We start from the raw sequence: 25,561 nt of genomic DNA, 5'->3' as shown, positions 1-25,561 counted from the left end.
ACACATCTGCTCCATAACCTTCCCTGGCACTTGAGGGCAGGAGGACAGCCTATGGTTCTCCAGTTCCTCCTTATGACCTTCCAGTCCTCTGAAACCTCTCCAGTTGACAGGAGCGCTGACAGGTGATGGAAAGTGTCTTGGCTGTCGCCTTTGCCAGTTCCCTCAGCACTCTTGGATGAATCTCATCTGGCCCCACAGACATGTGGTAGTCCAGATGGAGAAGTAGCTCTCTGTTTCTTCTGGAATCATGGGTGGGTTTATTCTGCTTCCCATCCAAGACTTCCAAGTCAGAGAGTAGACTGCTCTGAGGATAACTGGCCTGACTGTTAAAGCTAGACTACACTAACTTGCCTTTCAAGAACATACAGTATGACCCATTTTGATAAAATTGTTTTCTTAGTGAAAGCAGTTTTCAAAATTCATGCTGCAAGTTACAAAGTTTAAAAAGCTTTAAAGGTTTTATTGTGGTGGACGTGCAAGGAACTACCAAGAGCAGAATTCAGTAATTTTCTGGTAGACAGGAGAAACACCCAGATAGGCCTCAATGGAAAGAACTGATAATGTCAAAGTGAGAGCCCTCCCTTTTGGGCAAAATGCATAATTCAGCTTTAAAGAGAAGATATGTGTAACGGCTTCTGCAATACAAGGTGAGAAGTTCTGGTATCATATACCCATTGTCTTTAGTACTGTATGCTACAACAAAGTTTTCCCAACCTTTTAGGTTGCTTGCTAAGTTATTTCACTACATCATGAGGTAATCTTAAAGTATCACAATTAAGCCAGTAAGTTTGAGATTGTTTTACTGAAACTGAAAAAGTAGTTCTGTACCAAAACGTACACAATTTAGTAATAATACAAAATGTTAATTCTGCAAGACAGAATGTCAGTTAAATCCACCAAAATGAACACTGAACCACCATTGTCAGTACAGTGTTAAATAAGCTCACCGAATGAACACAGAAATAAAGTAGTTCTTCCTTAAATAAAATGGCAGTTATTATCAACAGTACTGCAGGAAGATACACATTCATGGTATTTACATGCTGTCACAGCATATCTAGCATGTAGCATGTCTTCATGCTTGCACAGGAGCTTTATGAGCTCGTTACAATAATATTGATTTGGTGATGTACTACAAAACAACCCATATGACTTACACTGAAGTTGCACTTTAAAGAGCACCTCTGCTAGCCACCCCTTTAGAAGTGCCACCACATACCAGTAATAAACCCCTCCAGGCAATCCACTGACTGCCACCCATGTGCCTCTCTTCCCTCCCCCCCAAAAAAGTCATCAAGCATATGAACAATTTTCCTCCCATGATCAGCTAGACAGGGTGATATTGACAGCAATCTTCCAGAATGCACCTGTGTTTTCTGTATTACATTAAGAACACCTGAGACTGCTTCACTGGTCCAAGTACAGAGTTTTAATACAAAATCTGTGGAATTAACATGCCATTTCACTGAATTCCCTTAATTAGTACTTTCCATTAAAAAAAAAAAAATCTTAAAATAAATATTCCCCCTCAAAAAATTTAAAAGGAATTAAAACATAAAAAACCCCAACCCTGTAGTATTAAAGAACAGTGTGATTTTCTGACTTCATTTACCTCTGTGTTAGCAGTGGATACACAGCTCTTCCTGGAGAATAAGAGTCAAACACAAAGAACAACAACAACAAAAAAATTAGTAATATGCAAACACACTGAACTTTGAGAGACTTCTTTTAAAAGAAATGTAAACATCTGTTACTGATTCTTGTTTGAATGCAGAATTCCTATCCAAAAAGGACAGGAAAACACATTTCTTTAAATTAACAAGCTCTCTGACAAGAAATCAGTATTAAAATCTTTTTTTTTTTTTTTTTTGTACCTGAACTAAATGACAGAACAGTTAAGACAGTTTGTTTTTCCTACTTCAGTACACACCATAATTTAACAGTTCAGCACTTTGTAGGTCACAAGTTCTTAAAGTAATAATCTAAGTTGTGAAGATAAACATTGAATGTTGCTTAGCTGCAGAAAATTAAGTACTATAAGTAGACAGAGGTTTCTGTAGGGCTAATGTGATTAGATAAAAATTGTCTCAGAGCATAAGACCTAACTTTAACATTTTAGCAAAATTAAAACTGGGAATTCATGGAAAACAATTAGGTTTGCCATCACTATAGGAGGACCAATGCATTAAAGCCAAGCTTAGACAAACAGAAACAATCAAGACTTGCCCCCTCCCCCTCAAAAACAACAACAACAAAAAACAACTGCACAAAGTACATTTCATATTTCACCTTCGTAATTACCAGTTTACATGTCAAAATAATCTCAACCTGTAAAAATATGTGACTGACCCTTCAGAAAATGATGCAAAAGAATTCTAAAACTATATTTAAGACAGCTGACAACACTTCTTTCATGAAGTCATCTCTAATCATTGAAGAACATAAAAGGCATAAGTAGTCTCACACAAGTCCATTATCTCTGAAATTATTGTCCACAGAAATCAGTGACTGGAAGGTGATTTTCATTCTAAACTTCACAGATTATATTATTTTTCCCCTTTACTCCTAAGTCAGTTGCTTCATTTCAAAGCTGTAGTATTCAAGCTGCCTTCTTAGTACAGGTTCCTTGAAGATCTTGTAGATTTATTTTTGACCTGATAAAAACATAAAAACAATCAGATCAGGTAGGTTAAAACAACACACCGTTGTTCTATATTACAAATACTAATGTAACTGTTACTGAATTTTGTATACTTGGAAAACGGGCAAAACAGCACAGAAAGATACAAAGTTCTGCACTTCTTACCTGTTGTGGATCATGTGGCTTTTGACCAGATGCCCAGCTGCAAGAGCTGCCATTAGCGATAACTCCCCAGCCATCACTGTAGCACACACGATCTTAGCAAGCTGGCGGGCATTTTCACCAGGGTTGTCTTGGCTCGCACCTTGAACCCCTAACATCTAGAGGGCAAAATACACAACGTTACACTATACAAACTAAATTTATAGTCGATTTTCATTTTATATTTAATTTTAATTTTAATATTGAAGTATTTCCAAATTGTATCCAACCAAGTAGCCTCAAATCTCTTTAGTATTAATTTTAAGCTTTAAAAGCTACGAACATGAAAATAATTAATCAAATCTAATATTTTCATGTCAAATCCGCCAGCCTTCAAGAGGACCATTCCTATAACAACACACTACAAAAGCAGGCTTTTCTCTAAGAAGATGACTTGCTGTAAACTTTCTGCTTTGTACCTGCAAACAGGCCTGTTGCGGTAGCAGGTTGGTGCCTCCTCCAACAGTCCCTATCTCTATAGAGGGCATCGTGCAGCTGATGTACAGGTCTTCATTGGTGGAACCAGTACGCTCCATCAGAGTGATGCAGTTAGAGCTGCCCACATTCTGCGCAGCATCCTTTGGATCAAGAAGGAGGAAAAAAGAAAAGACTCAAAAAAGTGTTCAGCTAAGGATTACAAACTAAAGAAAAGCTGATTTGGTGTAAAACAACCTTACCTGACCACAGGCAATGTAGATAGCTGTAACAATGTTTGCAGCATGCGCATTGTAGCCACCTATGCTACCAGCCATAGCAGAACCCACCAGATTTTTGTTTATATTCACTTCAACAATATCTTCCGTAGTTGTCTTCAGTACCTAGAGGAAGTGATACACCACTCCTTCAGCTGGAGTAGAAATACCCTGTTTCATGTTAATGAAAGAAGTTTCCTCCCCTAACCCGCTGTTTGCTCCCAAATAGAATTTGACTCTACCGTAGATACCTGCTTTGTTCAAAACAAGCCCTTCCAAACGCGGAGCATATTATTCAATTAATAATGGAGAAGTCAGTTTGGACTTGCATACTTCTCTAAGAAAAGTTCATCAGCTACCTTCTCTTGTTCTCAGTTCTCATTGGAACAAGCCAATTTTGGAGCATTATCCCATTAATTTACCCTAACATTATAGCAACTTTTCTTCCAAGTTGTTCCAGTTAGTAAACCCACTCCATGTTTGCTCTGCATAAGAATATAGAACTCAACTGAAGAGTTTAAACAAAAAAAATACTGATACACTGGACAATAAACACGGTATGCAGTAATAATGGACCTGTATACCACATTCGTTTGAAAGATTCAGATAAAACATTTGCAACAGTTCCATATTGAAGTGATCAAAGAAGGCAAACAAAATTATACTGCAAACAAATTTAGAGTATACCCAGCATAAAAGGAATAGCAACTGATGACAAATATGCCAAAAGTGTATAACATTGATGAAAATACAAAGCAAAATGAAAAGATAAAAGTAGACAACACATATTTGAATGCTTTGTCCAACTCTGTTCCCATCATAAAAATAAATCATCAAAAAAAGGAGGCAGTTTTTCACGGGAAGTGTAGCTGCAGTGGGGAGTTCCACTGGTGTATCTGTGCTAGAAGTTTTATGTAAATTCACAAGAGGGACTGAACAACTTACTGAGCAAAATCAAAATGGAAAACAAAACAAAAATGCCCCACACAATACATAATTCAAATCCTTAACAAGTTGGCAAAAGACTATTCTGAGTAAGACATAAGCTGCTCCCTGGATACTGACATTAACCCATGCTGGAAACAGGGTAACAGGCAATGGATTTGGTTTCACACAGAGTCCATTGGCCTTCTAGGCCACCTGGGCACACTGCTAGCTGATATGCAGCTAATTTTCCATCAGTACACCAAGGTCCCTTTCCATCAGGCAGCTTTCCAGCCACTTCTCCCCACGGCTGGGGTTGTTGTGACCAAAATGCAGGACCTGACACTTGGTCCTACTGAATCTCATACAGTTAACCTGGCCCATTGATGCAGTCTATCCAGGTCCCTCTGTATTGTCCTCCCCTCAGGAGGATCAACACTCCCTCCCAGCTTGGTGTCATCTGCAAACTTACTGAGGGTGCACTCCTTCCCTTTACCAAGATCATTAATAAAGGTTTCAAATAGAAGCAGCCCCAGTATTGAGCCCTGGGGAACAACCTTGTGACTGGCCGCCAACTGGATTTAACTCCACTGACCACAACTCTCTGGGCGCACCCAGCCAGTGTTTCACCCCATGGAGCATACGCCCATACAAACCATGGGCAGCCAGCTTCTCCATGAGGATGCAGAACAGAAGGTGATCTTAAGACAGATCTCATGATTTAGTTTATGTTTGCCAGCTAGGACTGGCACTATTTATAAAGGTTACCCTTCATCAGCTAGGCAAATTCCAAAGCTAAGGCAGCTTTGGAATTAAGTGAAACCTCCTAATTATCAGTTTTCCCTGTAGCAAGGGGCATCTAGACTTTGAAGAGAAAGCCAAATTTGTGCAAGAGACAATAAATAAATGAAAATGATCAAAATTACTGATTTCACTCTGAAAGCTATCAAGTTTTGGCATAATCTTTCAAAGGAAAAAAGTAAAAAAAGTAAAAATGTCTTCAAGTAAACATTCCTCATTAAATATATAGCATATTATCTTAGAAAAGAATAATACATATACTGGAAAAGTGGTAAATGGTACAGCAGTAGCATGAAAATATTTGTAGGAATCATTACTACCTGGAGCAAAGCTAACAGTATTTATGATTTAACTATGTAAAACACATACATTTTCATGAACAAATTACAATAATTTGTATACAATAATAAAGCAGACACTTACTTCTTTAACAACCTTGGCTGGAATGACTGCTTCACAGACAACAGACTTCCCTCTTCCCTCTATCCAATTTATAGCAGCAGGCTTTTTGTCTGTACAGTAGTTACCACTGATAGCTATAACCTGGAGATCAGGAAACTCCTCATTCAACCTTGCCAGTGCTTTTTCAGTACCCTGTTAAAACAAAAGCAGATACAATTAACGGCTGATGTATTAGTTATGGTTGCCAAACAAGCTAATAAAGGACAGCACAACAGTAAGATTGGATTAAGCCTCATCAGGTCACTAATTACAGCTGAAGAAACAAAATTCCCAGGAAGAATCTTACGCAGGCACAAATGATAGCATGATCACTATCCGTTCTGCAGCATACTAGGAACTATATGGAAATACTTAATAAACAGCACTGAGTCCTGCCAGTGCATACGAATTCTCTGGATTGATTCCAGAGAACATTTACTATACTAAAGATTCAACATAAACTAAATCATATAATCAAATGAAGTGACAGATGTGCAGGGAATTCATTTTGGATGCAGGAAGAAAGTGTTTCTCTACATTAGGAAATCAGAGTTAACGTCTGCTACACTTAGTACTAAGTCTGGAAAGAGCACTTGATACAGCAACAGCAGTCAATATCGAAACCTATCTAAAAGAACACAAGACATCTTATGTGTAATGTCCTTGTTTCAGGTGGACAGAGTTGATTTTCTTCACAGTGTCTGATGTGACACTTTGTTTTGGCTTTAGGGAAAAAAAAGTTGGTAACACACTGATTTTTTTGTTATTGCTGAGCAGTGCTGCACAGAGCTAAGGTTGTTTCAGTTTTACAGCTTCTTGCACTGTCCTGCCAGTGACAAGCTTGGGAGCACAGGAGCTCAGAGGGGACAGAATCAGGACAGCTGACATACACTGGCCAAAAGGATATTCCATAACATATGATGTCATGTGAAAAAACTACAAAACAGAAGGGAGTTGGACAGAGGGGTGGGAAGACAGTTTTGCTGCTCAGGGCCTGACATAAATCAGCTGTTATGGTGAGCCACTGTGCTGTACATCACTTGTTTTGCAAATATGCATACATTTTCATAATCACTATTATTTCTCCCTTTTCTGTCTTAGTAAATTAGTTTCTGTCTCTATCTGTGAGTTCTTTTTGCTCCCAATTCTCTCCTCCTTCCATGGGGAGGAGGGGAGTGAGCAAATGGCTGTGTGGTGTTTATCTGCCTGCTGAATTAAACCACAAAGCATGTCCACAGATCTCCTACACTCACATGTGAAAAACAGCAAAATTAAAAAATTATGCTGCCCTTCTGCTACACACCAGATTCATCATCCTTTATTTACAAATACGATAAACATAGTAACACATCATTACTGGATGAAATCTTTGGTCCAACACAACAGAGAAAGCAGCTTAAATTCTGTATTATCTAGAATACCTTACTAAAAGAGAAAATAAAAACTGAAGTTACTCTAATTTTTTTTCTTTCATCGTTCTCACTCTCTTCTTGCTCAGGTTCACTGAGTTCAATCAGTGCTCTTATTTTGTAGCACTGCCAACAGCGCAGCATCTTGTCTTTCTCTGTTGCCACATGTCAGCTAGTTACATATTACTAAAATATAATTTTTGTTATTATTTTTTAAAAGAAATACATATTTACTAAGAAGATTTATAGGGACTGAGCCTTACTTTTGAAATCATATTCATTCCCATTGCATCCCCTGTTTTGGACTGGAAACGAATGTAAAGGTTCCGACCAGCCAAGCTGATGAGAAGTTTTTGTAGGCGGGCAAATCTGCAAAATAATATAATGACCACTTAAAAACAGTTTAATCCTTGAGGATTTTTATCAGCAAAATGATAGTAAATCATAGCACAGTGCAGTTAACAGCACTATCTGCAATCTGTACTCCTACTCCACTGGTGCAGTAAAGTGCCTTCCGCTACCATGCATACAGTACTCTCAAATACTTTGAAGTGTTCTGCTCCTGAAGTGTTTACTGTCTTTTTATGTTATTTACTCCTCAACTTAACCAAGTAAAATTAGAGAGTACAAACATCTGACTGTCAAGTACAAACTGACAGCACAGCCTCTGGAAACGTTTAAGACAGTTTTTGCAGGAAGACAAAACATCTTCCTTTCCGACAGTGATGCAAGCTTCACAAATCAGAACTCTATTCACACAGCGTAAGGACCAGAAAATCTGGGAAACATGGCACTTAAAGAGCAGCACGAGCTGATTCTCACCAATATAAGCATATCCTTGTGGACAACTGTAAGATCAGTAAGAAACAAAATCTAAATCCTCCTAAAATAAGCAAGTAATCATTAGTCTTTGAAGAAACTCCTGGGCATGAAATAAACTTAATATAGTTTCATATTTTTAAACACTTGTTTTCCAGCTTTAGTTTATGCTGTATTCTCTGGAATCTGTATATTAACAAGAGTCCCAAACAGGCCAGATTCCAAATTTTAAACTACTTATACTACAGTGCTGCTAAGAATACAAGTGAGCTTTAATGTTTACTTTAAAATGCTTAAACAAGAATAACTAATGCATTAAGTAACAGGTTATGATACATAGATACTTGCTGCTATTATTCAATTGTTTACTGCTTATCACTGTAAAACGTATGTCACTAGCCTTGCCTTATAGCCACTTCTTTTCTTACATTCATTCATGGGACAGCCAAAATGAAAATGCAATTTCTTGCACTGCAGCATGCAGATATTAGGAGCTGTCCACTGAAGTCTTATATTAGGAAACAAGGCCACAAACCCATTGTACTAACCTACTTGTGCTGTCAAAAGCTTCTTTCACTATTTTAAAGCCTTCAGGGCTTTCAAGCCAAGCTTTCACTTCTGCAGCCCGACAAGCAGAGGGCAGCCTTACAACAGGTCCTCGAGTCATCCCATCTGCCAGAATGCGGCTCCTTGCACCTCCACCAAGCTAAAAATGAAAGCAGAAAGGAAACAAAGTAAGATTGCTGAAAATGAATTTTAATTTTTAGCAAGTCAAAAATATGCCTCGTATCGTCCCCCAACACATTTTATGTTATAGTAAGTCTTCAAGCTTGTCATGCAGTACTTACACATATTGCTCTACATCCTCTATTTGTGCTTGCCACAAGACATCCTTCCGTTGTTGCCATTGGAACCTGAAACTCTTTGTTATCCAGATATAGTGGTCCTGCTACGCCTACAGGAATAGGCATATATCCAATCACATTTTCACAGCAAGCTCCTAAAACCTTGCAAAAATAATACACAGGGACGTAAATAATTTTCCATGTAGAGTGGCATGGCAGCATTGTGTGTGATTACAACACGGTGTCTTAGCTAACAAGCTACAACCCTACCAATAAAGTAAATAATAAAGTAAATAAGTAAATAAAGTAAACACAGATAGCTATATAGCTACAGATATCAGTGGCTGAATCAAGTATTTCAAAGATCTATCTTACCAGGACTTAAATGCTGCTACAATTTTAAATGCTGTTAAATTAATTTAAAATGAACTTCCACTGTAGCTTAAGTTCCAGGTAGTATTTCACTCAGCTGAACTCATGCTCAGTGTTGCTATAGTTATGCATTTTTGAAATAAAGCAACTGCATTTCTTGGAAATATTTTTAGGGTAAGCTACAAAACTAACATACCTCTCTGGACTGAAAAACCAAGGAAAAACCAAGGAAACATTTGCACATACATGTATTTTTAAAACATTTGTTTTGACCGAGCTCACTGCTGTCTCACATACATCACTTTGAGCATATGTTTCATAGATTTTGAAAATGGTTTTACAGCAAGTTTTTGTTTCTCTGCCTTTTACTCACCAAAGAATAATTGTAATTCCTGTAAGGAAGATATTGCAAAGATGAGGGTTCAGGGAGTTTCTGAGATAACATTTGTCTGCGAATGGACACTCCTCGCTCCTGAGTTTCCATCAGGGTTTCCAGTTTGTATGCAGGAATGTGCTTTGCATTAACTAAGCTGATCACTTCAGCGTCTGTAAGGAATTTTGCTCCCTTCTGTGAATGTAGAAAGATAGGAAAATATAGTTTCTGCTAGCGAAAATACTTTTAAATGCCTCCGAATGAAAGAGGGTAACTTTACTTCGACAACATCATATCCCATCTAAAGGAACAAACTGTATATCCTAGCCTAATGTAAAGGTTTTTACTCAGGCAACAAGGCACCAAGTTAAGCAAAGGAAGAAGCTTAAAGCACTCAATATATAATGAATAACAAAGCTGCCTCTTCCCTCCTAGTTCCATCTTAGGGATAGAGAGAATCATAATAGAAAACTTCTTGTTTACAGCTTCAAAACATGTACACATATCTGGTTTTCTCATCTCCATTAAGGAAAAAAAAAGGAATGGAAATTGCAGCAGAAGTGACTTCTGAAAGGGTTTTGGTTTTTTCCTTCCCCCTGCTAGTTATTAACGCCATAGAATTAGTTGACATTATAATAATCATTAGGATTATTTAAAAGCTAGAAAATAAACTCAATCTTAAATCAGATTATGTCACAAATGCTAAAAAACAACAACAACAACAAACAGAAAAGAAAGGAAAACTAACTTATTTTTCCATACCTCCGTACTCCCAAGTATCTGAACACATTCCTCAATAGAACGTGGTTCTTTAGGTAACTCAATTTCCTCCTCTTTTTTACTAAGAGCTGACGTAGTTTCTGCAGGGTTACAGCTGCCAACTACAAATGTAGCTTTGGCTGAGGACTCTGCTAACACAGGCTTTATGACTTCAGCTGCATAAAGACAAGTGAAATGAACTCTGGTTTACAAAAATCTTAAGATTAATTTTCTAATACAGATTTCACTATTTGTTGCAAACGTTCAGCAACAGATTTGAGACTAAGATGCTAAAATTTACCATTTCCATCTTTAGCAACAAAAGCTTCTTCTACTGTATTAGTCTTCTGACTGTTTTTCAAAAGTCCAGACTGCTTCCTGCAGCAATTCTCAGAGACCTTTTTCTGAACCATCACAGGAGATGTTATGGGATTCTTCAATGAAAGTGTCGATTCGGTCTCTGCTTGTTCAAAGAAAATATATTTCACAGCAAGCAGAAGGGCTAAGCCAAGAGTGATTACTTGTTCAATATCCATACTGGCCATTCTAAAAAAGACAGAAATCAAGAAGTAAATGTAAAGATGTGATATATGTAATTTGTGTGTTAATAACTTCTGATATCTGTTTCCTTAAGAAAGTGTAGTAGTATAATCACCATTTGTATACTTCATCAAACACCAGTCAAAACACATTTTCTAACAAGGTACAAGTATGCCAGTTTAGAGTAGAGGTTACTCATTAATTCTTTGTATTACTTATACTGTAAGCACTTCCAGATTTCATTCGCTGTTTACTATATCTTAAATAGTTTAAAATATGTTAAATGCCTGTAAAGTTAGTCACTATTCAACTGCTACTTCAAATTCATTTAACACCTACCTCCTTATGGTAAGGTAGGAAGAGTCAAACAATTATCATCCTTTGTAAACAATAAAAACTATGATGGAAGTCTGGGAGGCAAAAATCTCTTGTATGATACAGTTCTAAGCTCTCACAATACAGAACCACAGCTGCTCAGTCTTCAGATGAACTGAAGAAAAAGTAGTAGCAATTTGGATCTCTATTTGCACTTGGGTGTGAATAGTCAGAAGCTCTGCCTAAATATAATTATTCCAGTGCAGCCAGAAAACACACTTCCCAGAGTTCTCTGAAAAGTTAGTGGAAAGAAATGGTGTTAGGATGCATCCAGTACAGCTGGAATGAGATTGGAGGAATAGTGTAATATTAAAGTATTTCTTGAAGTGTCATCTCCAGTTCCATGAAATTCTTCTATGGATTGCACTCTAAGAACCGACACCTTGACAGCACTGGTGAATACAACCTATTCAGCGAAATACACATCTTTTCTGTGAAGTGACCTACCGAGAAAGGTAGAACTGCCACAGTGAAACATTAGGTTCAATTCTCTTCGGTGCATTCTCATCCAATCCCACTGCATTTTCTACTGTACCATTTTGAGAAGCTGGTTCCGCTATCCAGCGACTGTGTGCATGAACAAGAACCAAGCCCAGTGACTGCATTACAAACACACAGCAAAAAAAAAAAATTATTTCTTTCAAATGTAATTTGTCATCTAATCTGCTAAGATTAAGCATTTTGTTTTCTCAACAGTCTAAAGGCAAAGGAGTTTCCCGATCCCTCATCTGTATCATTTACTGGCCTATCATTATACTCAGAGTTTTGAGCCTGCCCTGCACATCCTTCCTCTTGCTCAAGTAATAAGAAGAGAAAGCTGAACAAACATACACATGAAAAAGCTGTTTTATACAGAAATGGCACATGCAGAGACAGGGTAAACAAGGGATGCTATTAAAAATGACCAAAGTAAGATAGAGTAGTGCCGATACAACGCAAAAGTTTCATTCATTCAACAAGGATATCTTACTGATTGCATAATGACAGATTAAAAACAAAATAAAAAAGCTACAAACCATAATCATTTTCACCCTCTGTGTTACAGGGTTTGGTTTATTTTCTTCTTCTTCCAGAACACGAGCAAAATGACTCAGCTGCCATATAGGACGTCCTTCACGACTCTCTCGAGAAAGCTGCAGAAATTAATTTTAAATAAATAAATAAGCAAGCTCCCAATTAGTAAACACTTGAAAAATCAAGTATTCATGCGGTATTTTCATTTGATTTTTTAAAAAAAAATAAATAAATAAAGGAAAGTAATTAATACCGGAAAGTCTAAGCAGTTGACCAAAAGTAAAGTGCACAGTGGGGAGAAACCCCAGACATACATTAATTTAAACAACTTTCTTTTGTTTTGCAGTGCTTTAGAACTCAAACTGTTGAGCTCGATTCATTTACAGTGGCAATAACAAGATACTGTCCGCCAACTGAGCTACAGCAACTTTTTCTATTCCCTTTTATTCACTTCAAAAGGAAGACAAACATGCTGGCATATACCTGAGTGAAGAAACAGCCTACAAGAAGTGTAAGGTCTGAACACCTAGTTTGATGTTGTCTTTCAGTGGGTCTTACCTCTAATACCAAGGACACACAAGCTGGAAAGAAGGTCATGAAGACAAAGTAGTTGGCAAGAACAGACATGCAACCAAAGCAGCACATAATTTCAAGTTGTCGCACTCCTACATTAAAAAAAAAAAATTAACATTTGAATATGCAGTAGGCTTTAACACTTGAGGAAGTGTTGCAGAAGTATGAAGGAAATATTTACCATAGATTACAGAAATAGATGAATGAAAAAAAAGCCCTATCATTTTGTACCAGCTTATTCTAAGCACACTATGTAGTTAAGGTATTTATACAAAATTTTTTAAGTGTAAACCTAAGTAACTACAGTTTACTAAGCTTTTGAAACTATACAACAAAAGTTTGAAACTCCTCCCTTTATCTTAGCAAAGCTACTATTATGTATTGAAATCCCTTGTAAAAGGTGACCAATTAAGGGTTCAGGAAATATATGCCGCACCTGCACTTTCACAGCCATGCTATGCAGAAAAAGCCAATTATGTTACGTCACAAATGCATTACAGAACTCCCTTAGTACAGATAAATAAGCTAGCAGTATAAATCATTCAAAAGTGGAAAAAAAAAAGCAAAAAAAAAAAGCAGAACCACAAGCTACAACAAAATGAGTTTTTTTCCCCTCTATGTAAACAGAAAAATAATTTATTAACACACTTCTCTCTCCTTCCCCAAAATGTCCAAATAAATGGATGAAGTTATTCCACTTCCAACACCAATTATTTGAAACACTTAATATCTCATCAGCTTTCAATTTTTTTTTTTTTTTTAAACTGCTAAGGTTTAGATCTTTAGATTTCACTGCTCACCTGACATAGTACCAACACCAATCACAAGACATTCCACAAGTGCATCTAGGGTAAATGTGGGACCTAAAATAGCCATTCCACGTGAAATATTTTCTCTCACTTCATCCTAAAAGGAAAAAGATTCTGAATGTTACAACAAAGACAAAAACTGAAGAAGGGGAATATACATAATATGATTAGTAAATCAAGTATTATAGTGATAAGGCTTTATAAAGCAGGCATTAAGCAATTCAAGAATGTGTTCAAATATATTTTTCTTCATCTCACATATACTGTTATGCTTTGACAGTCTTTACACAGCAGAAATACTTTATTTCTAAATACTCCGTACGTGGTTTATTGCTGTTCCTACAACTCTGGTGGGCAGTCTTTAAGAAGCTGTGCTAAAAACATTTTTATGAAGAACTTTCTTGAAAATTAATGAAGGTTATACTTGCAATTACATAACAATCTGCAAACACTATAATATTGCATATATATGATGTAAAACATATTATATTATTATACTATATTACTTAATATACTATATTGCATAATATGGTATATTACCTGTATTTTGTATGTGCATATATAAGGCATAGTGATACAGTTTATTATACTATATTGCATAATACATGTGTTACATACATAATGTATGTATTGTGCAAGATAGTATAATAAATTGTATTACTATGCTTTATACCCACACACAAAATATGCCATAATTATTACATTCAATTACTATGCACAGTATTTTGTTCACTTAAAATAGCTTTTGGTGAAATTTATTTGTTTTAGAACATTAAGAAGTAGCCATTTCAATACACACTGGGCAAAACACTTTGTTAATTCTCCGTGGTGTGAATAGCAGATATTGCATGGGACATCTTGAGGTCATCTGGTCCAACTCCCCTGGCTCAAGACACTTGGTACAGGTCACCCAGAACCATGTCTGGGCAGCTTTTGAGAATCTCCCTGGAGATATTTAAAGCTATACCAAAAACATACCCATGCCACATTTGCTCTAATAAGATTTTGCTTTTTTCTGCATTAGCATTTTAACCTTAGGCATCTGTTTATACACTATCCCTGAGCCATACAAACTACTTTTCTTTTTCTTTAAATCAATAATTGTTCTGTGGAAGACATTGGTCCAGGACCTCTAGCCTCAAATTTAAGTAATGCTGTTAAAGTTCTGGTCCCATATTCAAGCATAAAATTAACTTAGCTCAAATGATTGTCACACATTAATTGTACAGCATTATTATTCACTTGTAATACCACAGGATATAGAATCTGGACTGCATCTGATCCTTTTTCCGTATCACTAATATTACGTTCACCTGTATGTCTCTCCATGAGGACTGTTCATCTATGAACATTAAATTCAAAAGCTCAATTGCAATAATAATAATACTGACCTGTGAATTGGAACTTAGCGCAAATTTGGCTAGCGCACTTGCTCTTGAAAGATCAATCAGAAGGAGAAAGAACGGCAAAGCTTCACTGGGGAAAAAACAAACAAATGGAAGCACATTGAAGATAAAGTGCAAGATTTGTTGTATATGAAAAAAATAAAAATAAAAAAAAATATCAAGCAACAAATCATATTTGCTACTTACTTTAAACCTGTCAGTTCTTTATCCAAGAAGTGAATCACGACTGTACTAAAAACAAAACTTGAGAAGATTGTGAAGAGACCAGCAATACCTTTAAAAAGAAAAAAAAAGGGGATATATATATTTTATATATACGTTGAGAGTGATGAGAACGAAACCAAAATGAACAAAAAAAGCCCTATACCTCTAGATTAATCTTCATGCAAATAATGGACTGCATTAATAGCAGCTGAGGTACAGACTGATGTGGATGCTGTTTCTATAAAAATAGTGAAATCTAAAATTTCTACAGTGCTCAAAGCAAGGCTTTAAGAAATAAATGATAAACCTTCTCTTTTATTATCTTAAAAAAAAAAAAAAAACCCCACACCACTAAAACCAGCACTAACTTTCAGTTTCACATAAAACATTTATTTCAAGAACTACAATCCCAATATTTATATAATCTGACACAAACCTTCCTAAAAATTACACTAGTAGACAGCAGAATAAATATTCTGCTGATCCAAGTGACCCTATTCTGTATGTAAATCCATTCTTACAGACTTAGTATGTAAATGCTAACATTCTAACATCAATTACCAATTTATAGAAACAACAATAACAACACACTAAAATGCATACATAACATGCAAAACCAGATACAGTACCTAAAATGTATTTTGACCCGAGTTGCCTTAGGTTCTGAAACTGGAAATATATATAAAGGATTGCTATGCAGCGTGTGATTGTCAGGATTATGATGTCGCTGCTCAGAACATCCTGTATGGAACACAAAGGGGTTTATTTAGATTTTACACATGGAGACTTGACATTAAGTTTTAATAACGAGGACAAAAAACAAAAAGTCTATTTTGAATCTCCAAGGAGACCCCACAGCCTCTGGGCAGCCAGTGCCCGTGCTCTATCATCCGCACAGCATAGAAGTACTGTCTGGGGTTCAGAGGGAACCTCCTGTGTTCCAGTTTGTGACCAGCTTGGCACTGAGCACCACTGAGCAGAGCCTTGGCTTCATCCTCTCTTCACCCTCCGCTCAGATATTTATACACACTGATGAGATCCCCCAGTGCCTTTTTTTCTCCAGGCTGAACAGACCCAGCTTCCTCAACCTTGCTAGGAAAAGTGCTCAATATTTAATGAAAACATTTGGTAGCACACCACTGCATACACTTGCTTACAGCTTCCCTATAGAGCATGGGAAAGAAGGCAATAAAGAAGTTTCTGCATATTTATTTTCCCTCTAACATTATAACCTGACCTTATTCTACTGACTACTCCGAATTTACTGATTAACAATAAATACTAGCATGAATTTAAATCCTTACTTCTTCAAGTTTTGGGCACTCATAATTCCAGCCACAGATCTTATCATTCCCAGTGAACATCTTCATTGACATCATACAGATGGTAAGGGTCACTGTTCCCACAATGACTTCCCATGGATGAGAAGCCACGAAGAGGCCATGCATTCGAAAGAGCCTGGACAACATGTTCAGGACTGTTTTTCTACAGTTAGCAAATCTGCAACAAAAGAATATTTCACATGAGCAGGTTAGAAGTTCAGGAAAAAAGCATAAAGCTGTACAAATTCCACAAAACAAAGTCCATTCTGTTTCAAGCAAAAAAAGCAAAGTAACAGATGAATACAGAAACTCATCTTCACCCTCCAATTTTCCATTTAAAGACATTTATTTCTAGTTTTCTGAAAATTCATACGATCTGCTCCTGCCTTGTCAATCTGCTTTTTTTTTCCCCCTTTAATAAAACACACATCTCGCTTCTCTCCTCCAACCATCTTACTACAACCCTCCCAATCTCTAAGTTAACGATGACATCTCAGAATCTTCTGCTGTTGTGCAATTTTGACACTGCTCTGTCTCCAGCTTCCTGCCTTCATCATCACATGCAAGCACTCAGTGAATCCTGTTACTTCTTTCTATTCATTGTTCCTACAAAAACATTGATTTTAACTGCATAAATCAGCAGCAAACCATTGCTGGTAATTCTCAATCTCAAGAGCAGATATTTCAACATTATCTCCCTCTGATTTTATGTTCTCCACTTTCTTCAGTGATTTAATTCCATTTGAAACAGTTCTTTCTTCACCTCAAACACACAAATCCTTTTTGATTACAGTACTCTGCAGTTCTCTGTACCCATAAGCAATTCCCAGGTTGAACTGAAACATTTCATCATCCCCTTTGCTTTGAATGAATAACAAACATTGCTCACAGCTCCCTTTCACATAATGAGAACACGGATGCTCCATCAGTTAGAAAATCTGCATCTTTGTTTGCTCTGCGCTGTTCCTTTAGACCCTGAATCCATCAGGGATGTTTACTCATGTTTTATAGCACAGAAACAAAATGCCACAAAATGGTCTCTTAAATACATTAATATGTTGCTTTTTTCCTTGCATAAAATCAATGGCTTCTAAAACCTTATGAAGAATGTTAACTATGTAACTATATCCAGAGTCCCAAAGATACTTAAATGGTAGTTTGACTTGTGTTTCAAAATACTGATCTATGGAAAGTCTGTACAAACCTAGAACAGTGGATATTTCCATAGAAGATTGAGAGCTCTACACATTATCACACTGAAATGGATAAAAATCCCTTTATGTTGCCTCAAAAATGACAATTTATGCAGCAGACTTCCAGCAAGGCAGTATTTCTCCCCACTGCTTCGTTTGAATGGACGCCATAAAGATAGCTGCCATTCAAGACAGAAAATAAAAAAAACGGACAAATCTATCTGCTCAGTGCTCCTGAAGATGCCAGAATCATCCCGCCTGTCAGACTGCTTTCCTGCCTGCACAGTCATGTAATCATCAACGGCACTACTGTTGATTTTCTTCACCCTTCCATGCCAAAGGTGTGGCAGGATTTTTCTGACTGATGGAGCCAACTGGGGAATTTCATTAAGAGGACTGATTTTCTTACAAACATATTATTTCATTTCCTTTGAAAGGAAGGAGAAAAGGTGAAGACGAACCCTGAAATAAAGAAAGGTTAATTTTTTTGTAATTCAGTCAACATCACCCATTTTTGTTCCTTGTCAAATATCATGTACATCATTTTATAAATTTATGTTCTTGCAAAACCATTCTATAGTGGTACTATGATTTCTTAGCAGCAGGACGGAAAGCATCTTTTAGTTGGAAAAAAATGGAATAAGACAGTCATAGCAATATCTTACTTCCAAAGACTGGAACAAAACCAAAACCAGAAGAGCCTCAGCAATATCCTACTGAAATACTAGTCTGTTTGAATTCCACAGGAAAATAAAAGATATTACTTATCACACAACTACAGAGTACTTCAAACCTTAAAATAATAAATACAACTCCTAATGATTTCAATATCAGAATTTACAAAAACAAGTAGCAAATTGTTAACAGGCCTAGGAAAACCCCAAAGAAAAACAAATATATATGTATTTCTTCAAATGTTATTTATCATTCTTGAAAGCAGAACTAGTAGGACTCCTGCCCCAGTAAGCACAAAATGGCCTCATAAAAATCAAGCAGGGGAAGACATATTTACAATTAGCCAGAACATTTCTTTTAATCAGCTAATGTTTCACAACTAATGAATTACTGCTGAGAAATACAGGATGCCACCCTGCTGGTCCTGGGCTTTATTGAGTGGCAGCAGCTCCTCACCTGAAGGCTCCTTACAGCCTGCATGAATACTTTACCAATGCCAATTACATTTTTTTTCTTTTCTTTTTTTCCCTTTTGCTGACATTTCTACACTGATTCTGCATTACTGACTGCTGTAAAAAATCGTCAGCGCATACGATCAGATCGTGTTCTTCCGCCTGGCTGAAACATTTTTATTCCCATGCTTTCAGTTGAAATGAGAAAGACATAAATCTGTATTCAAAGCTGAAGTTTGTCATTACTGTTATTTTGTTAGATTTCGAATGGATGGCTCAAAGGGACATCATGTAAATACTATTATCTATGCCTTCTGTTGTCCAATCAGAGGATGCAGAGAGACCATTCCGGAAATCGAAACGAAACGTGGGGGGGAAAAAAAAAAAAGGAAGGAAAGGAAGGAAAGGAAGGAAAGGAAGGAAAGGAAGGAAAGGAAGGAAAGGAAGGAAAGGAAGGAAAGGAAGGAAAGGAAGGAAAGGAATGAAAGGAAGGAAAGGAAGGAAAGGAAGGAAAGGAAGGAAAGGAAGGAAAGGAAGGAAAGGAAGGAAAGGAAGGAAAGGAAGGAAAGGAAGGAAAGGAAGGAAAGGAAGGAAAGGAAGGAAAGGAAGGAAAGGAAGGAAAGGAAGGAAAGGAAGGAAAGGAAGGAAAGGAAGGAAAGGAAGGAAAGGAAGGAAAGGAAGGAAAGGAAGGAAAGGAAGGAAAGGAAGGAAAGGAAGGAAAGGAAGGAAAAAGCCAACCACCTCCCGAAATCGATCAGCTGCGGCCCCGTAAAGCCTCAGCCACAGCTTAACAGCATCCCGGAGCGCCGCTCCCAGCACCACCCCGCGGAAGCCGTGTGCCGGCCGAGGCAGCCGCCCGCTCCGCAACACTCCCGCACTACAGCGCGGCGCCGCTCCCTGCTCCAGGCTGACTCAGCACCGCCGGGCGCTACGCAGCCGCGGGCGGCCCGACTCCGGGCAGGGCCTGCTCTGCCTCCCAGGCCACGGTTCCCACGCGGGGCCCTCGGCCAGGCTGTCAGCGGCCGCCGCCCGCCGGTCAGCTCGCGCCTCCCGGCCGCTACGGGCCCCTCGCCATCCGAACGTCGGGCTGCCCGCACCGTACCGTGCCGCACCGCACTCCGCGGCCCGCCCGCCCTGCCCCGCTCACCGCCCGGCCGCGAGAGAGCTCCTTCCTGCTTCCCTCCCGCCGCGCTGCGAACTGAAGCGGCCGCTCCTCCCCGGGCAAGGACACCCGGGGCACGACGCGCCGGCCACCGCCATCGCCCGATCGCGCAGCCAATGACGGCGCGCCGGCACGCCCGGCCCGCGGCGCGTCACCCTCTGCATCGCCAGGGCAACCGCCCTGCGAACGCCGTACAGCGCGGAGCTCGATCAGGAGCGGGGAACACGCCATCTCGCCATGGGCCGCCCGCCAATAGGACAGCGTGCTGTCCTCTTCGCGTCCTCTGATTGGACAGCGGGATGAGACCTATTTACATACGCCGATCGAGCGAGTGGTCCGCCCCGCCCCCGCAGGGCCCTGAGGCCGGAACCGGGCGCCGCTTCGTCGTTCTCACGGCGGGCACAGCTGCCACAGCTGCCGCGGGCCCTCGGGTCTGCAGCGCTCACCGCTTACCGGTCCCGCGCAGCTGCGGCCCAGCCCCTGGGACCAGCGCGTTAGAAACAGCGCGGTGATCCGCTGCGCTCCCGTCTGTGGAGAACGGCAATGCCCCTCAGTGTTCGGAACGTGGGGCGCGCGTTTGTGCCTGCCCCTGCTGCCATTAGCTATGGGGGCTCAGTTTGTCAGACCTATGGGTCCCGTTTGCCACCTCGCTCCCATCGTCCTGGCTCTGCTCCCGCGTGGCCAGGCCTGAGCGATTCTAGCTCTATGTGTAAGGGCAGGTCGTGGACTGCAAGGTTTTGCTGCAGACAAGTCTCGCACTAGATTTCCCGAAGCTTGCATGCAGCATTCTGTTTAGAAATAGCTTTGTGTGGTACTCTGCTATAAAAGCATTACTGTAATCCCGAAAAAGAATGCGCTGACGAAGGGTTGCTTGAGGACTACACCCAAAGCAGGTGTTATCAGCGAGGAAATCATTGTTGCCAGCTCAGTCCTCTAACATGTAAATACACCGTTTGTTGCCATCCTCCCTTTGATGTACGTAAATCCCGGTGACTGCTGTGTAACCGCTCCCCCGCTGGCTTTCCTCAGAACGCACGGTTTCCTCAGTATCTCACCTTTGTTACCTGGAAAGTAAAACATTGCCACAGTGCTTCCTGCAGTAATTTGGCAATGTGAGCTGCAATTGCAATAATTGCGAGTGGATATGACTAAGTCAAAACAAAGCAGCAATTTGTACCTACTTCAAATAATTATATATAATTGATGCCTAATTTAAGATGACCATTAAATCTGCCTCTGTTTCCTACACTTTTTCTGGAGTAGTGCTAGTTGGTTGTTGGTTTTTCATGTGTGTCTGTTTGTTTTTACTACTCTGTGACTCTAATATATCACAACATTTCAAAATTAACCAAAATGCTAATTTTATTATCAAGCCCACTGGGAGTAGGAGTCCAGTACTCTAGTTTGGAAATCACAGTCTCTGTGCACAGGTAGCACAGGGCTTCCTGCCGTGAGCTCTCTCTGACCAGCCTCGCACTGGCAGCACTATGGATCAGCCACATCCCCATTCCTGCACAGGTGGGTGTCATGCTGAATGTAGTTTGACTTTGCCTGCCTCTCACAAGGGCTTCCCCTGGATGGATTCACAAACATTTAAAAAGAATAGATGAGTTACTGTAGTGATAGATGTAACAGGCTCCAGGCTGTCATGAATAAATTCACAAGCTGCAGTAGCGCTAATGCACGATGGTAGCTGTAGCAAGATGCAGACGCCTGAGCGTTCTTCACCCAGCGGGTGGCACAGTGCTTACCAAAGAGGTGTCCTTGTCTTGGTGGAGGAGGAACACAGCTTCACATCTCTTACCTTCCTGTTCTCCTTCAGGCTATTTTTCTTTCTCTTCCCCACTTCGCTCCTCCACTGCCTTACACCTTAAGCCCTATGTTTTCCTCCCTGGGGTGAGGTTTAACTTCATTTGAGCGTAGAGTCAAATACTACAGTCACGTATCCTTAGCACGTTCTCCTTAGAGCTCATGAGCATATTGAAGGGTGTTAAATTTAATTTCAATTTCATGGCTAAAGAAGTAAAACATCTCAGTCTGAGGCCTTTAAGACTCAGTTCTGACATGATGCTTGTTCGCACAACCTTTAGCCTATACATGTCCATGTGGCCCAGCCCCGCCTATCCTGCAGCTGCTCCCAGTCCTTGCAGAGCCCGACACCACCATGGCAGCAGCTCTGCCCCATAAGCAGCCTGGCCTCTTAATGCTCACTCAATGCTCACAGTGTGATCAGCACTGTCTCACTGAAATTGGGACACAGGGAGAGCTCAGTGCAGTGCTAACTCAAGTTGTGGCAAAAAAAAATAATAGTAATAAAAAAATTGCATGCGTTGTGGTACCTTGGCTAAACACCGTCCTTCAAATAGGGAAAAATATGCAGCCATGCTTTCCATTTTGATAAAGATTTATCAATTTATGCTTACAATTCCATTTTCAGTTTATATGAATACATTACCTGAGAGTTTTTAAATGGAATGTATAGAGTTGCAGTCAGATATTCAACCTCCCAAAAATTGATCACATCTCTTTACCAGCCTTTTATAAGCACTCCCTTGGCAAATTGAGAAATATTCCTTCACAATCATGTCACATTCGTGGCATTGCTTTTTTTTTTTTTTTTTTTGGCAGCACTTACATTTGTGAACAACTGATTTTAAGGATGAAGCATAGGAAAAATAAAATTTCATCAGAAGTCTCTGATGAGCACCTTGAAAACTCATGGAGAACTGCAGTGACTTGCCATTAAACCAGCCTGATACATCAGTATCACAGGAACAAGGTTTAACATCCCACTAGTTCTCTGTTTTAGTTGCTCTCTCTCTCTCTCTCTCTCTCTTTTTTTTTTTTTTTTTTTTTTTGTTTCAATAAAAGATATTAAAAATTAAAATAAGCTCTGTTGCTTATAACACAATGACAACATCATATATTTCAAAATGCCTGCTTCAGAAGTAATGCCTCCTGTTTCATGATGTTGGTGGTACGGCAGCAGAGGTTGAACCTTCCTGCCAATATTCCGTTACATGTTGTTGTGTGACAGCTGGCAGCAGAGGAGCAGTCTGACAAAACGATATCTGACATGGAAGTGCGCATGAAGCAGTGGTATAGAATTGAATTCCTCCATGCAGAAAAATTGGCACCTTGTGATATTCACTAATGCTTGCTGAACCAAACAGTAGTTGTGAGCACACCGAGGCAGTGAGTGGTTGCGTTTTGGCAGTGGCAACAGCAACTTCCGCTGGTTCTGATTTTTATGAGCATGACATGCATATTCTTGTTCATTGCTGATGAACATGAATCATTAATGGTGGTGACTGTAGAAAAAGAACGTTCTGTAGTTGAGAATTTGATCTATCGAACAGTGTTCTTTGTATCTATTCAAGTTTCCGTGGAAATAAATAGAAGGCATTACTTTTGGAGTGACCTACATAATTCAATTTGTATGTATTCTGTGCTACCCTGGCAAACCAAAGGGTTGGACACCCATGCCTTAGCTCAAACAGAACCATCCTGTGCCACAAGGCTTCCTTGTTCAGCTGCTTTTCATGCTGACCTCACAAGGTTTACAGAAGAAGTAACCAGGCACCAGTGTTTTTAATACCTAATGTAAAAAAAACATGTTGTCCAACTCATGACTACAGTCACTCAATTCAAGATCCAAGTTGTGTTTGCATGAAGTCACACATGGACCTATCTGAACAATGCCTGCTGGTAGCAGTATACCCTTGTGAACTAAATCCATGAGACAGGAAGATCCCCAAATGATCACACTCTGTCATCTCATTTTTCTACTGTTTCACTGGCCGTAGTAGGGACAGCGAACCATGTTCCAGATCTAAATATCTTGTTTCAGAGCCACTGAAAGATTAGGAGCCAAACTACAGCAGCCTTTTTGTTCCTCAGACTCCTCTTAGCCAGTCACTACATTGGAAGCCACATTTCCCTGAGATCCCAGTCTACATAAATAGGGTCAGACTGCTGTACCTGGCCTGGCTGTTGGAATGGCCTCAGTTCTGTTATTAATAATTTGTTAGCTTCAGCTGGGACAGAGTTTTTTTTTCTCCTCAACAGCTGGTATGATACTGTGTTTTGGTTTTACAAGAAAGACAACGTGGATAAATACACCAATGTTTCTAGTTGTTGCTGAGAAGAGTTGTGAAGAGCCTGTTGCTCTGTTGCTAAGCAGAGTTGTACAAAGCCAAGGCAGTTTCAGTTTCTCAGCTCCTATCAGCAAAGGGCTGGGGGAAGAGAGGAGGGGCAAGAAGCTGGGAGGGGCAGAATCAGGACAGCTGACTTAATCTGGCCAAAGGGATATTCCATACCATACGACAAAATGTAGAAGGACTTTTGAAAGGAATTGGAATTCTTTCTCTCCCTTTTCCACTTCTTAGGGGCTAACTGGGCATCATTCGATAGGTGGTGAGCAATTGCTTGTGCATTACTTGTTATATACATTCACACATATGTATTTGTCATAATTACTATACTTCTCCTTTTCTCTGTCTTAGTTTTATCTCAACTCATAAGTTCTACTTGGTGTACTTTGTGCCTGTTTTTTTTTTTTTTCTACACCAGTGTGAAGGGGGAAGAGTGAGCAAACAACTACATGGTGCTTAGCCACCTGCCAGGTGAAACCACAATATAATTCTAACACATTCTCATGCTATTCATTCCATTCACACCATTTTCCTTTCTTATGTGAATTATTTAAGAGGTGAGCAGTATCAGAAAAATTAGTTATGTGTGTACATCAATAACCTAGAGCTCCAATCAGCTGTTGGAATTCATTTTTGATAGGTGGTTTCTGTGCATGTTCTGTTCCTTCTGGGGTATCTGAAGCAATTTCTAGTCTTGAGGTTATTAATTTTTCTTATACACCATCCATAATATGTTTGACTTCTGCTGAATTGTTTCCTTCTATCAGTATATCATTGATGCATGCATAGATGGTAACTTGTGGTGGCTACAGGTTTCTGCTAAAATCTTCACCAAGGCATCAGTGGGAAATGGTATAGAAATTTGTATACCTCTAGGCAGCCTGTTGAAAATGTACAGTATTCCTTTCAAAGTAAAGGCAAGTTTGGCTGTGTGGTGTTCCCAAAGTGGAAACACAAAAAGCACATCCTTTTCATTCACTGGAACAGGCTGCCCAGGGAGGTGGTGGAGTCTCCTTCTCTGGAGATGTTCAAGACCTGCCTGGATGCCTGCCTGTGCGACCTGCTGTAGGGAACCTGTTTTGGCAGAGGGGTTGGACTCGATGATCTCTGGAGGTCCCTTCCAACCCCTACAATTCTGTGATTCTGTGATTCTGTGATTCATTAAGGGATGTCATCCATGTGTGAGATGTTTCCCAAATTTGAGTTTTTAATTCTGCAGTATTTTGCACACTTAGGGCATTAGATTGCTTATAATCAAACATAAGCCACCACCGTCTGTTCAGCTTTTTCACCAGACAGTTGAGTTATGCAGGGAAAACGAGTGATAATGTTTCCTTTTCCCAAGTCCCTGTAGATATCTGTAAACGTGGCCACTGGCAAGGGGCTCTGAATCACAACAGCAATT

At 39.4% G+C, this 25,561-nt stretch overlaps 1 protein-coding gene across 1 annotated transcript; it reads right to left on the bottom strand.

The window, feature by feature from the left end:
• Positions 1-783: 783 nt before the first annotated feature.
• On the bottom strand, positions 784-20,094 carry HMGCR (3-hydroxy-3-methylglutaryl-CoA reductase). The gene is made up of 20 exons (XM_042825805.1): positions 19,988-20,094; positions 16,503-16,698; positions 15,828-15,939; positions 15,181-15,268; positions 14,980-15,064; positions 13,580-13,685; positions 12,765-12,871; positions 12,209-12,325; positions 11,640-11,791; positions 10,579-10,823; positions 10,281-10,453; positions 9,519-9,713; positions 8,777-8,935; positions 8,477-8,634; positions 7,373-7,478; positions 5,683-5,853; positions 3,520-3,660; positions 3,262-3,420; positions 2,807-2,961; positions 784-2,654 (listed from the first exon to the last, which is right to left on the bottom strand). The coding sequence occupies exons 2-20, from the start codon at positions 16,665-16,667 to the stop codon at positions 2,600-2,602; spliced, it is 2,649 nt and encodes an 882-aa protein (XP_042681739.1). The 5' UTR covers positions 16,668-16,698; positions 19,988-20,094; the 3' UTR covers positions 784-2,599.
• Positions 20,095-25,561: the final 5,467 nt, after the last annotated feature.

This window comes from Centrocercus urophasianus, unplaced genomic scaffold (assembly GCF_019232065.1).
Source record: "Centrocercus urophasianus isolate 14NV4802_14NV808 unplaced genomic scaffold, USGS_Curo_1.0 seq_25, whole genome shotgun sequence".
In the NCBI taxonomy this organism is placed as follows: Eukaryota; Metazoa; Chordata; class Aves; order Galliformes; family Phasianidae; genus Centrocercus; species Centrocercus urophasianus.
Note: the sequence above shows the minus strand (reverse complement) of the source record. Positions and strands in the feature narration are given on the sequence as shown.

What these genes read in the sequence shown, in the direction of transcription:
- HMGCR (XM_042825805.1), bottom strand. Translation starts at nt 16,667, where the DNA reads ATGTTGTCCAGGCTCTTTCGAATGCATGGCCTCTTCGTGGCTTCTCAT. An exon ending in AGATACTTGGGAGTACGGAG is followed by an intron (nt 9,714 to 10,280) that starts GTATGGAAAAAT and finishes CTACATTCACAG; the next exon opens with AAGGGAGCAAAATTCCTTAC. An exon ending in GAGGATGTAGAGCAATATGT is followed by an intron (nt 8,635 to 8,776) that starts GTAAGTACTGCA and finishes TTTCATTTTTAG; the next exon opens with CTTGGTGGAGGTGCAAGGAG.